This window comes from Mobula birostris, chromosome 32 (genome assembly GCF_030028105.1).
Source record: "Mobula birostris isolate sMobBir1 chromosome 32, sMobBir1.hap1, whole genome shotgun sequence".
NCBI classification, from domain to species: Eukaryota; Metazoa; Chordata; class Chondrichthyes; order Myliobatiformes; family Myliobatidae; genus Mobula; species Mobula birostris.
The window spans coordinates 5,169,706-5,182,228 of NC_092401.1; the positions used below are offsets into that span (position 1 = coordinate 5,169,706).

Here is a 12,523-nt window from a genome sequence, read left to right on the forward strand (position 1 = left end):
TGGAGCCATCGGACTTTTCCCCCTTGTTCTTATACTGGGCGATGATGACTACATCACGGAGGTCCTGTGGTAGTTTACCTTGTTCCCAGCAGCAAAGAACTCGTGGAGTTTGTTGTGTAACGCTGGGCCCCCATGCTTCCAAATCTCAGGTAGGATTCCATCAACTCCTGCTCCCTTGCCACTTTTCAGCTGCTCTATGGCCTTGACTGTCTCTTCTAGAGTTTGAATCTTGTCCAGTTCTGTTTTCTCTGGCTGTTGGGGAATGCGATGAATTGCTGAGTCTTGAACCATGCGGTTGCTGCTGAAGGGAGTGTGGAAATGTTCTGACCACTGGTTCAGGGTGGATGCCTTGTCTGTGAAGAGCACCTGACTGTCTGCACTGTGCAAGGGACTCTGGACCTGGTGCGAAGGACTGTAGCCTTTATTGTACAATGCCTTGAAAGCCCATTTGGTTCTTGAACCAATTGACACAACCCTAGTTTAGCAACAGTGTGACCACTTTGCACTAAATTTATTTTTTTGATCTAATCGTGCTTTTATTGTATAAATTGTGTCTAATTTACATTTAGCTCATGTTTTTCATGTGAATGCTGCTTATATGATGCTATGTGCCTGTGATGTTGCTGCAAGCAAGTTTTTCATTGCACCTGTGTATACATGGACTTGCACATATGATAACAAGCTCAAATTTACAAGTGTAAATATTTCTAGTTGCAATATTATAGGGCCCTCATAAGATGCACTTGAAATATTGTCCACGGATCTGGTCTCCCTACCTAAAGACGGATATTCTTACAGTAGAGGGAACACAATGAAAGTTTGCCTTTAAGGAGAGATTAAGCAGACTGGTCCAATATGCTCCAGAGTTTGGAAGAATGAGAAGTGATCTGTTTGGAAATTGAAATTCTTATGAGGTTTAACAAGATAAACACTAGGATGATGCTTCTCTAAGCAGTGGTATCTAGTATGGGGTCAATTCTCAAATAAGAACCAGTGTTACAGATCAGAGGTTAGAAGGTGGAGACTCTTTGGAGTTCTCTATCGCAGAGGGCTGTGGAGACTCAGTCATTGAGAATATTCAAGGCAGAGAAGGGGAGATTTTGCGATATTGAGGGAATCAGGGACATGCGGCTAGTGCTGGGGTAGAAGATTAACTATGATTCTGATTTCCTGAAGGCTAAAGAAAATGTAGAAAAGGTGATTAAAGGAAATGTACAAAATTCTTGCCTGTATAGGTCAAAGCTCAGAACAAATAGACAGGTAGGTCACAATTCAACTAGTATTCTAGTTAAACTGCAGCTAGATAGCTGGTCATCACGAGAGAAAGGAAGTAATAGCAGCAGATAGGATGCAAAGAGGAATAAAACTGGAGTAGTGATCCAGAGATACAAGTTCAAATCCTACCTATGTAGCGGAGAAGCAATTTTAGTTCAATAAATCTGGAATAAAAAGCCAGTATTTGTAGTTATGACTTTGAAACTACTAGACAGTCATCTTGTTTTTCTAATAGTCCACACACTGCCTGTGCTCACCTGAGTCAGAAAAGCGCCCTTTCGTGGACCTTCACACCTGGGACTCTGGTGTTGACTACGCCTTTGGCAAGTCGGATGGTGACCAGACCAGGCCAATCTAATCGGTTCTGTTCCCCTCTTCTGTCACTTGCCCTATTGTACATGCTAATCAATATCCCTCCACTGATTTTTTTTTTAATTCGCTTACCAATACTAAGTAGCAAATTACTTACCAGCCCATGTTTGAGATGTGGGCGAAACCAGAACACCCTGATGAAACCCAAGCAGTTATGGGTTGAGTGTAAGACAGCATGGAAGTCAGGATCAAAACCAGGTCACTAGATCTGTGTGTCGGCCATGTTAACAGTCCCACTACTCTGGATTGCTAACAACCGTCTGGAAGTCGAGGCCCAATGGAGGCTGAAGGCCTGAGGTTTGAGAACTGGGTAGGTGGGTGGTAGGTAACTGGCTTGTTTTGCTGTTGTTGTTGTTGCTTGCGTATTCTGCGAACATGATGTGCATGTTATGTTGGTGGCGGAATGTGTGCTGGCACTTACAGGCCGCCCCAGCCTATTTATACTGTGTTAGTTATTAACACATGGCACATTTCACTTTGTTTCAATGTACGTGATAACAAATGAATCTGAAAATCTGAAATCCTGTCAGCTCTATTACCTTCCCGTGATTTGGTGGAGAAGGTTTGCAGAAAGAACACCAGGTTTTTTAGTAATAATTTCAGGATTTAGCAAGTACATAAATCCTGTTAGTGTTACAGTGCAGAGATGGCAAATGTCAGTGGTGTCACCGTGGTTACCACAACACCTGCAACATTGATCAGTGCATAGCACAACAACCATGAGATGACACCTTAAGGCTCAGTGAGAAACCAAAAAGAGCAGCAGGCCTTTACCTTGAAAGACTGAACGAACGTCCACAGCAAGATACGGATGGTGTAACCCTGCCTCAGGAGCTTGATGAGCCGAGCAGCGCGGAACAACCGCAAGAAGCTCAGGTTGATAATGTTTTTCTGCAAAAGTAAGGTTAGCAATAATGGTTAAAGGTGAACGCCTGCTGTTCTCGCTGGTTGTACTCGACAAGAATGCCACTTAGAAGAACACTCCCAATAAACAAATCTGGCCATCATCCAATCATGGGAAAGAACGGGTTTCCTCATTAAAATGTTAAAATATATATAAATATTTCCATATATATCTATATATATATATATATATATATTTTTAACACAACCAAATGCACTGTTCTTTGACACGAGCAAGGCATAATGTGGAGTCTACTATACATCAAAGATGCACAGAAAGCAAGATAGGCAAGCACACCACAAATATCAAACCACAATTCCTTAAATTATGTGTAGACTCCAATGGGCATGCACGGACAAAAGGCAAGAACCTTTTAAAGGAGCTGGGTGGGGTTGGGGGTCGATAAGTCAGCAGTCCTTGGAATGCATGCAGAAAATGAATGTTTGCATTCATGTGACAATTTATCAGGGAGACCCATCTCTCAAACACCCCCACATTGAAAGGCAAAGAGTAATAAAAAGGAGAGAAGAAAATTAGCCTAATAAATCCCTAACCTTGTTGTTGCCTAATGTCCAGCTTTCTGTATACATTATCATTTCAATTTTGCTCTTGCCCTGCCTCAGGTTCCTGACTTTCTCATCTGGATTTCTCAAAGGTAAGGCTTTGTTTTCATTACCTTGCATGATATATATGGGCATCACTGACTTGTTCAATATTTGCTGCCATTGATAATTGCCCTGGAGAAAGGGGTGGTGTGATGCCACTTTAAATCACTGCAGATCATGTGGTGAAGATGCTCTCACTGTGCTGTTGGACAGGTAGTTCCAGGATTTAGACCCAGTGGCAATGAAAGACTGGCATTCATTTCCAGGACTGTGTGAGACTCACACGGAAGGGAACTTGCAGGTGATGGCATTTCTAGGTGACAGAAGTGTGCTGTCCAAGTTGACCATGCACTTGTAGATGGTGCTGATGGTAGATGCAGTGAACGTTTGGAATAGTGAATGGACAGCCAGTCAACTAGGCTGCTTTATCTTGGATGCCATCAAGCTTCCTGAGTGTTAGAACTGCCTCCATTACCTTAATGCATGTAACAAGTAGCAAAGATCCCAGCACCAATCTTCATGGCACAGCACTGGTCATAAACCTTCCGTCACAAAATCAAAGTCCTGCCACATCCTTTGAGACTAATAGTACAAGCCCTATTTTAGATCCAGTTTGCCAACTTGCTTTGGATCCCATGGGCTCTAACCTTTTGAGCCATTGACTATCTAGGAATATTTCTCCAAAGCATTCCCTTTGGCAAGTATTGAGGGACTGGATACAAGCTTTGTATAACTCATGGACAATGAGTTTTACTACTCTTAAAATATTCAATGCCAGGATGCAGACTGCTACCCACTTGAGACACAGCCACCCATCCCTGTCTCTCAACAGCAAATGATCAGCAGATGTGGTACCTTTATGCCAAGTAATAATAGTTCAATTAGTCTAACATCAGTGAAAGTTATTGGAAAAGAATTCTGAGGGGCAGGATTAATGTCTATATATGGAAAGACAGGGATTGATCAGGGATAGTCAGAACAGATTTGTTGGTAGAAAATCATGACTAATATAATTGAAGTTTATGTATTAACTAGATATATTGAACACTAGTTGATGAGATTTACATGGACTTCATAAGGCCTTCAACAATGGAAGGTTCATATAGAAGGTATGACAGTGCCTCTACTTTGCGTAGTTTTGGATTGTCACCAAAACCTTTGACAAACTTCTATAGATGGACATTGGAGAGCATCGTAACTGGTTGCATCATGGTCTGATAGGGAAACACCAAATGCCTAGGAAAGGAAATGTATACAGAAAGTGGTGGTGGAAACAGGCCAGTCTATCACAGGCTAAGCCCCCCCCTCCCACCATTGAGCATATTTACATGGAGCACTGCCATGAGAAAGAGTATCCATCATCAAGGACTTCCACCATCCAGGCCATGCTCTCTCCTCGTTGCTTCCATTGGGTAGGAAATACTACACCACAAGGTTCAGGAATGGTTATTAACCATCAGGCTGCTAAATTGGTGTGGATAACTTCACCGACCACAACTCAACCTACACACTCACTTTGAGGGACTTCTTATAACTCGCGTTCTCAGTATTATTTTTTATTTGCACAATTTGTCTTATTTTGCACATTGTTTTTGTCGGTCGTTGTTTATGTATGTTTTTCATAAATTCTATTGTATTTCTTTATTTTCCTGTGAATGTCTGCAAGAAAATGAATCTCAAAATAGTATATGGTGACGTGTACATGCTTTGATTATGAACCTTACTTTGCCTTCGTCTGATCTAAAAAGTTAGGTCCATGGGATCCAGGGCAAGTTGGAAAACTGGATCAAAGATTGGCTTGTTAATATTAATGAAAGGATGAGGATGGAAGGTTGTTCCTGTGACTGAAAACCTATGACTAGTGGCGTGCTGTAGGGACCCATGCTGGGATTCTTGCTGTTTGTTATGTGTAACTTGGAGGTCAGTATCAGCGGCATGTTAATTAAGTATGCATATGACAAGAGAGTTACTGTGGTTCATAGTGAGGAAGGTAATCCTGGGCTACTGAATCATTAATCGGTTGGTAAACTGGGCAAGAACATGTCAGGTGGAAATGAATCCTGTTAACCGTGAGGTGGTGCATTTTAAGGGAAGTTGGGAGGGTGTCGAATATGGCATAGGTCCATATCAGAAGTGTAGGGCCCGAGGGATACTGAGGATCAGAGGGACCTTTGTGTACAAGCTCAAAGATGTCTAGTAGGGCTGCATAGGTAGAAAGGGTGAAGGAGGAATATGGAACACTTGACTTCGTTAGCAAGAGCACAGAGTACAAGTTCAAGGTGGTTTTGTTACAATGTTATAAAGCAATGGCTGGACCACTGTGAGAATATTATGCACAATTCAGATCACCATGTTACTTGTATTGTTTTTTTTCCATTTTAGAGATACAGGCCCTTCTGGCCCAACGTGCCAGCACCACCCAATTACGGCCATGTTATCAATTAACTACCAGCCTGTATGTCTTTGAGATGTGTGAGGAAAGCGAAGCACCTGGTCATGGGAAGAACAGACAAACTCCGTACAGATGGTGGCACAATTGAATATAGGTCACTAGTACCTGGTTACAGGAAGGATGTGATTGAAATGGTGAAGGTGTAGAGAAGATTTATCAGGATGTTGCCTTGGATGGAGCATTTCAGTTATCATCAGAGACTGGATACACTGGGGTTTAGAGCAGTGGAGGCTGTGGAGGTATAGAATATCATGAAAGGCAGAGAAGCATGAATAGTAAGATAGTGAGCAGAAACATCTAAGATCAGATGGCAATGATGTAAGGTGATGGGCATGAGATTTAAGTAGGATCTGAGGAAAAACTTTACACAAAGAACAGTTGAAATCTGGAACACACTGCCTTAGGTGATGCTGGAAGTATGTCATCTTGTAACATCAAAGAAGCTTCAAACTGAATACTTGCATAGTAGGCTGTGGACTAACTGCAGGTAAATATGATGAGCATAGTTTTATGGTCAGTAACGATATGGTCAGATACAGGTCTGCTTCCGTGTATGACTACATTCTGAAATATGATAATGTTCTGCTCTCAGTTGCAAAATAGTGCATTCTACATCTGGAAGCTTTGTTTGACCAAATATTGACTAAAATTATACTTGAAAAAACAATAGTTCTGTGGCCACTTAGAGCTGGGGTGGGCTTCAAATATTCCCAGGTTTATTTTGGGCATGTTCGTCTTTACATATGTATTGGATTTGACTCTGATATTTGAGGTTGGTACTCAACCATTACCTAATACATACTTTATTTAATAAACCTATTCAAAGAATAATGTCACTATCAAACATTATTTATCAATTTTGTCAATAGATTGCATGTAAATCAGAGCTGCTAGTCCATTCCGGCAAATTGTGTTTTGTAAAAAAAATCTTATTTATCATCCTTGGATATTTAATCAGATAAGGTGGAAGCAACAGTCTAGTCAGACACACGCACAAGATTTAGACACTTGTAGCATGGGAAGATTCCAAAGCAGGCAGTGGGGCCTACTGGCTAGAGAGGGAAAGGACTTTTTAATCCTAAAGATTTGAATCAGCCATCTATCTCAGAAAAAAATAATTGTGAATGACTACAACACGATGCTAGTATGGCAGGTTCTATTCCATGGCCTATAATGTAATCACTGCCTTTGCTAACATCTTATTGGAGTTGTTGTAATCTCCATTTATTCCTTGCAGTGCTTCACATTGCCAAAGGCAAAATCCCTTTTCTCATGAGGGCAAAATTTTGACACTGTTAGGAAATTTGATGAGCAAAAGACTGGGGGGAGGGTTCATAGACAGGTATGTAAGTGGGAATGGTTTGATTGTAGAGTCCTGTGAGGATCTCAGTTGGATCTACACTAATCGATCTATTAATGGCCGCCTGAAATGATGTAGCCATGAGCCAGTTGTGCCAAAGACACAAATACAAGTGGCGGTATAAACAGTTTGCACAGAAGCATTTAATTACAGAGAGGTATTAATAGAATGGGTAAATGGGGAAAAATCTGTGATAAGAAAGTTTAATATAGGAAGACCTGCTTTGGATCTAAGTAAAATGCAATGGTATTTTCTGAGTGATGAGAAACGGGAGAGTCCATGCACATGGACCTTTAGAATTAAATTTATATCTCCCCAGTTAGAGGGGAAGTGTCTGTTCCTTTGTAGCTGTTACATTTTATTCTGCATTCTGTATATTACTTTTCCTCATGCACTGTGGAATGATTTGATCTGTATGAATAGTATACAAGTTAAGCTTTTTGCTAAACTTTAGTATATGTAACAATAATAAACCAATTCCAATTTCAGTTGTTGAATACACTGACCCATGTTTATCATCCTTTTCCCCAGAGCAGCAGTTTCCATCGAAACTGCTCCTCGAAACCTAATTTAGTGATCACCTTTCTGCTAGAGTCACAGAGAGATACAGTGTGGAAACAGGCCCTTCAGCCCACTGAGTCTATGCTGACTGTCAACTAACTGTATTTTCCCATTATAACAATTAACTTCTCCCGGTTTCTACAACCCACCTACACAGTAAGGGCAGTATTACAGTGACCACTTAACTTGTTAACCCTAACATTTTTAGGGATTTAAGAGGAAACCCACATGGTCACAGGGAGAATGTGTGAACTCCACAAGTACAGCATCAGAGGTCAGGACTGAACTTGGGTACTGCAGCTATGAAGCTCGACCAGCTCCACTGTGTCTCTGTGATATCCCTTGACCTTAAGCTTCCTTTCTTCTGTTGTCCACTCCTCTCCACAGCCTTGTCCCTCTGGCATCTCTTCCAGCCCTTCAAGTCTCCAACAAACTTGTACTTCTCCACTGTTTGGGGACTCACTTTCTTTGAGGATGACACTTTCAAACTGACCACAATCCAAGACAGCAATGTTTCATTTAGCTGCATACACGTGTATGGTCGAATGTCAATAAAGTGAACTTGAACTTGAAACCATACGGTAACATGGTAATCCTCAAAGGAAGTGGAACTGCAAACGGTGGAGATGCACGGGTTTGTTGGAGGCTTGTAGGGCTGGAAGGTCACAGAGGAGAGTGGACAACAAAAAGGAATCTTAAAGTCATGGTATATCAAGTGGTGGATTTGGTCAAGCTTTAGATCTGCAGTGCCCTAGGTTCAATCCCGACATCTGGTGCTGTCGGTATGGAGTCTACACGTGCTCCCTGTGACCATGCGGATGTCATCTAGCTACTCCAGTTAGCACCCATGTCCAAAAAAAATTGTTAGGGTTGGTAGGTTAATTAGCTGCTGGAATATTGCCCCTAGTGTGTAAATGAATGGTAGATTCTGGGCTAAGTTAATGGTTATTTGGGGAGAATACTCTGGGGTAGGGTAGGTTGACGGTGTCAATGTGACAGCGAAAGATTAAAAATAAACCCATCTATTTGGAGAATTGCCTTGGTCTTTCTGAAAATAATGGCAGTGGAATCTTGGTTTTACATTATCTACCAAACTCAGTACGTTTTGGAAGTGTGAGCTCTCAGCTCACCGCTCCCTGTTCTCTGGAGTGAGGTTTAAATTTAGTTGGGTGACTGATTGATACGCAACATGCTATAATACTGTGGACATTTCTGTGATAAAGAGTTCAATACTTTAGCATACTTTGTCTGCTTTTCCTACTAACACTCCCTGTGTCCCATCTTTTGTTTCTCCATATCCCATTCCCACCTCTTCCAACTCACAGTATCATCCATTCTGTTAAACACCCTCTCCCATATACCACCCTATCATCGATCTTCCCCTTGGCTTTTCCCTACCCTCCCTTCCACAATTTTTCCCATTTCTAATGAAAGGCTGTTAGTCTGAAACATCATTTCTCTTATTCTCTGCTCAGATGATGCCTGAACTGCTGTATGTTTCATTTTTATTTCTGATCTTCTGTACTTTCCTGAGGTGACTAGTCAGGAATTTTGAACCTTGAATTCCACTGACATCTCGTTAGCCATTATATCCAGTGGAAAGTAAAATTGTTTCCATCAAACTTCACAGATGCTTCAAAATTGCCATGCAAGTTGATAGTTTAAGGCATATGTAATGTTGGCCTTCATCCGTTGAGGGATTGAGATCAAGTCCCATGAGTTAATGTTGCAGCTCTATAAAACCCTGGTTAGAGCACATTTGGAATATTATGTTCAAATCTCATTGCTTCATTATAGGAAGGATGCAGAAGCTTTAAAGAGTATGCCGAGGAGATTTACTATGATGCTGCCTGGACTAGAGAGCATGTCTTGTGAGGATAGTTGAGCAAACTAGGGCATTTTTTGGAATGAAGGAGCATGAAAGGTGACTTGATAGAGATGTACAAAAAGATTAGAGGCATCGATTGAGTGGATAATCAGAGACTTCTTACCAGGTTGTAAATGGCTAATGTCTGTCTACCTAGGTACCATATCCGATGTGGACTTTGGTGACCATGGTTTTCCATATGGATCTATCCTTCATTTTTTGGATGATTTCCCTTTCCTCGATGTGTAGCCACCTGGCTAGGCTTTTGATGTACATAAGCCGAGGTCTTCCTCTAGGTTTGCTCCCCTCAATCTTTCCAGAGAGTATGAGTTTTTTTAATTCATCTTTCCGCATGATGTGTCCTAGGAATCTGAGTTGTCTTTCTCTTATTGTTGGTATGAGTGATCGAGCTGCTTGGGCTCTTCTGAGAACTTCTTCATTTGATGTGTGTGTGATCCATGATATTTTTAACATTTTCCTGTAGAACCATAATTCAGCTGCTTCTAGTCTCTTTTCCATTGCTGGGGAAATGGTCCAGCATTCACTTCCATAAGTCAGGATAGAATAAATGTAGCACTGCAGTATTCTGTTTTTAGTGTACGTGCTCATCTTTCTGTCTGTTAATATGGTCTTCATTTTTTGGAAAGCGTCTTTCGCCATTGCTATTCTGTATTTGATATCTGTGTCGCACCTGCCATTACTTGTTATGAGGCTGCCAAGATATCTGAATTGGTTGACTTGTTTGATGTTTGTATTTCCGATCTTGATCAGACATTGTGGGATGTTTGTCTTTCTGGAGATGACCATGCTTTCTGTCTTCTTGGTGTTGATCAAGAGGCCTCTGCGATTACTTTCTGCTGCCACTGTAGTGAGTAGTTCTTGAAGTTTTGTTTCTGAGTCAGCTATTAGTACGATGTCATCAGCATATCTGATGTTATTCATATTATGGCCTCCAATTGTGAATCCTTTGATGTCTTTGATACTTCTCAAGATACTTTCACTATACAGGTTGAATAAGTCTGGCAAAATGACACAACCTTGCCTGACTCCTCTCATGATATTCACATACTCACTCACTTCTCCTTCTGTTCTGATGGATGCTGTCTGGTCCCAGTATAAGTTTCTTAGGAAATGTGTATCTTTCCCATCTATGTCAAGATCTTGAAGCATTTCCAGAAGATCTTGCTGTCTGACAGTGTCAAAAGCTTTTGTATAGTCAATGATACATAGGTAGATGTCTTTTTGTACCTGGATGGCTCATTCACAGATCATCCGTAGCATGAAAATTGCATTTCTGGTTTCAGTGTTTTCCACAAAGCCGCATTGTTCTTTACTGATTTCTGGTTTTATACAGCGTCTTGCTCTCATCATGATTACTCGGAGAATAATTTTTGCCACGTGGCTCATCACACTTATTGTACGATGTAACTCACATTCTGTTGCTCCCTCTTTCTTTGGAAGTGTGATGAACACCGATTTACTTAAATCATCAGGTATCTCCCCATGATCATAGATTTCATTTGCTATTTCCATTATTTTCTCTATTCCAAAATCTTCTAAGGCCAGTGTCATTTCAACAGCGATGTTGTCTGGAGCAGTTGTTCTGTTATGTTTTGTTTTATTTACGGCTGCTTGAATTTCTGATTTTAGAATGCTAGGTCCTTCAAGATTCTTCTTTATGTTTGGTTTTTCTCCTCTTTGGTCTTCAAAAAGTTATTTTATATATTCTGCCCATCTGTTTAGGATTTCCTGTTTGTTCAAATGGCTAATATGAGGGGCAAAATTTTAAGGTGATTGGAGGAAAGTATAGGAGGAATGTCAGAGGAAGGTTTTGTATACTGAAAGTGGTGAGACACCCTGCCAGAAGTTCTGGTAAAAGCAGATACATTAGAGATATTTAGTAACTCTTAGATAGGCACAAGGATGATAGAAAAATGGAGGGCTAAATAGGAGGGAAGGGTTAGATTGATCTTAGAGTAGGTTTAAAAAGTCGGCACCACATTGTGGCTCGAAGGGCCTGTCTGTGCTATACTGTTCTGTTCTGCTTCATGTGCTGTTTTAAGTAGTTGTAATTGGGTAACTGAATTATAACACCAAGTAAACCCCTCAGGCAGTATGTTCTTCACCTATGGAAAGAAAGCCCCCTTTTACTGTTTTGATTTGTATTTTGCATAGTGGAAGCTTTGAATCAACAAACTGCATCAACTAATAAGTTAGTGGAAATGTACACCTATCTTTCCCAGCAAACCAGGTCAATTCTCTGGGAAAACAAGTGATAACATGAAGAGCAAACATAAATTGCAGTGACCTCCCTTGATAAAGGTAGGGACATTTCTGCAGGAAACCAGCACGAGTAGAGGGTAGTTTTTGTGCATGAAATTAGTCTCAGTCACTTAATGGGGCACAGTGACCAAGTCTGATTGTCTAGTAAGCTGCTAAGTCCTTTCCACCCTGCCTGGCTTTCATAGCAGACAAACTGAAGAGAAGCTTCACCTGTGTGCTTATTTGTGTTTAATCTCAAAAATGCAGAAACTGCAGCCTGTGTTACATACTTGGGAAAGCTTCTGGAATGGAAGAATTAACGATTAAGAGTGTAAAGGTGCATTTGGAAGTGGCGCATAAGACATCTGTGCAAATGGCAGTGGTCCCTTCAGTATAACAGTCTCATCGTAATAATCAAAGCAATTGGTCAAAAGTGTATAACATAGGAAGCAAAAATACGTGCCCTATAGCTTTGTTCATTTTGCCTTTTGAGACCTTACTGTGTAGTGTGTAGATCCAGCTGCTGTCTTGCTATGTTTAGACTTTTCATTGCCAAGGTCAGTATGAAACGAATTCCTTTATGTTTAGGAAGTGTCGGACAGAGGTGAGGAGTCCAAAGCCATGCTAAAAAACACAATGCAAAGTAGCAACAGCAATTTCCACTTCAGCAGCACGTGCCATGCCAAGGGTACTTAGTTTGTGAATGCATTAGGCTCAAAAAGTTACAAACCAACCGTGGTCTACATGTAGATGTTGTTGATGGATGGTTGGAATTGGATTGCATTGGGATTGATTTGCAACCAGGTTTAAAATTAGTTGGCATGGACACACAGACGGGACATGGATGGACACATGAATTTCATAG

General features: G+C 41.0%; 1 protein-coding gene across 1 annotated transcript in view; it reads right to left on the bottom strand.

The window, feature by feature from the left end:
- LOC140191058 (voltage-dependent P/Q-type calcium channel subunit alpha-1A-like) overlaps nucleotides 1–12,523 on the bottom strand; it is a 597,550-nt gene that overhangs the window by 101,105 nt on the left and 483,922 nt on the right. The window contains exon 35 of the mRNA XM_072248133.1: nucleotides 2,422–2,538. Within this exon, the coding sequence (XP_072104234.1) occupies nucleotides 2,422–2,538 (117 nt within the window). The remainder of the gene's footprint in view (nucleotides 1–2,421; nucleotides 2,539–12,523) is intronic.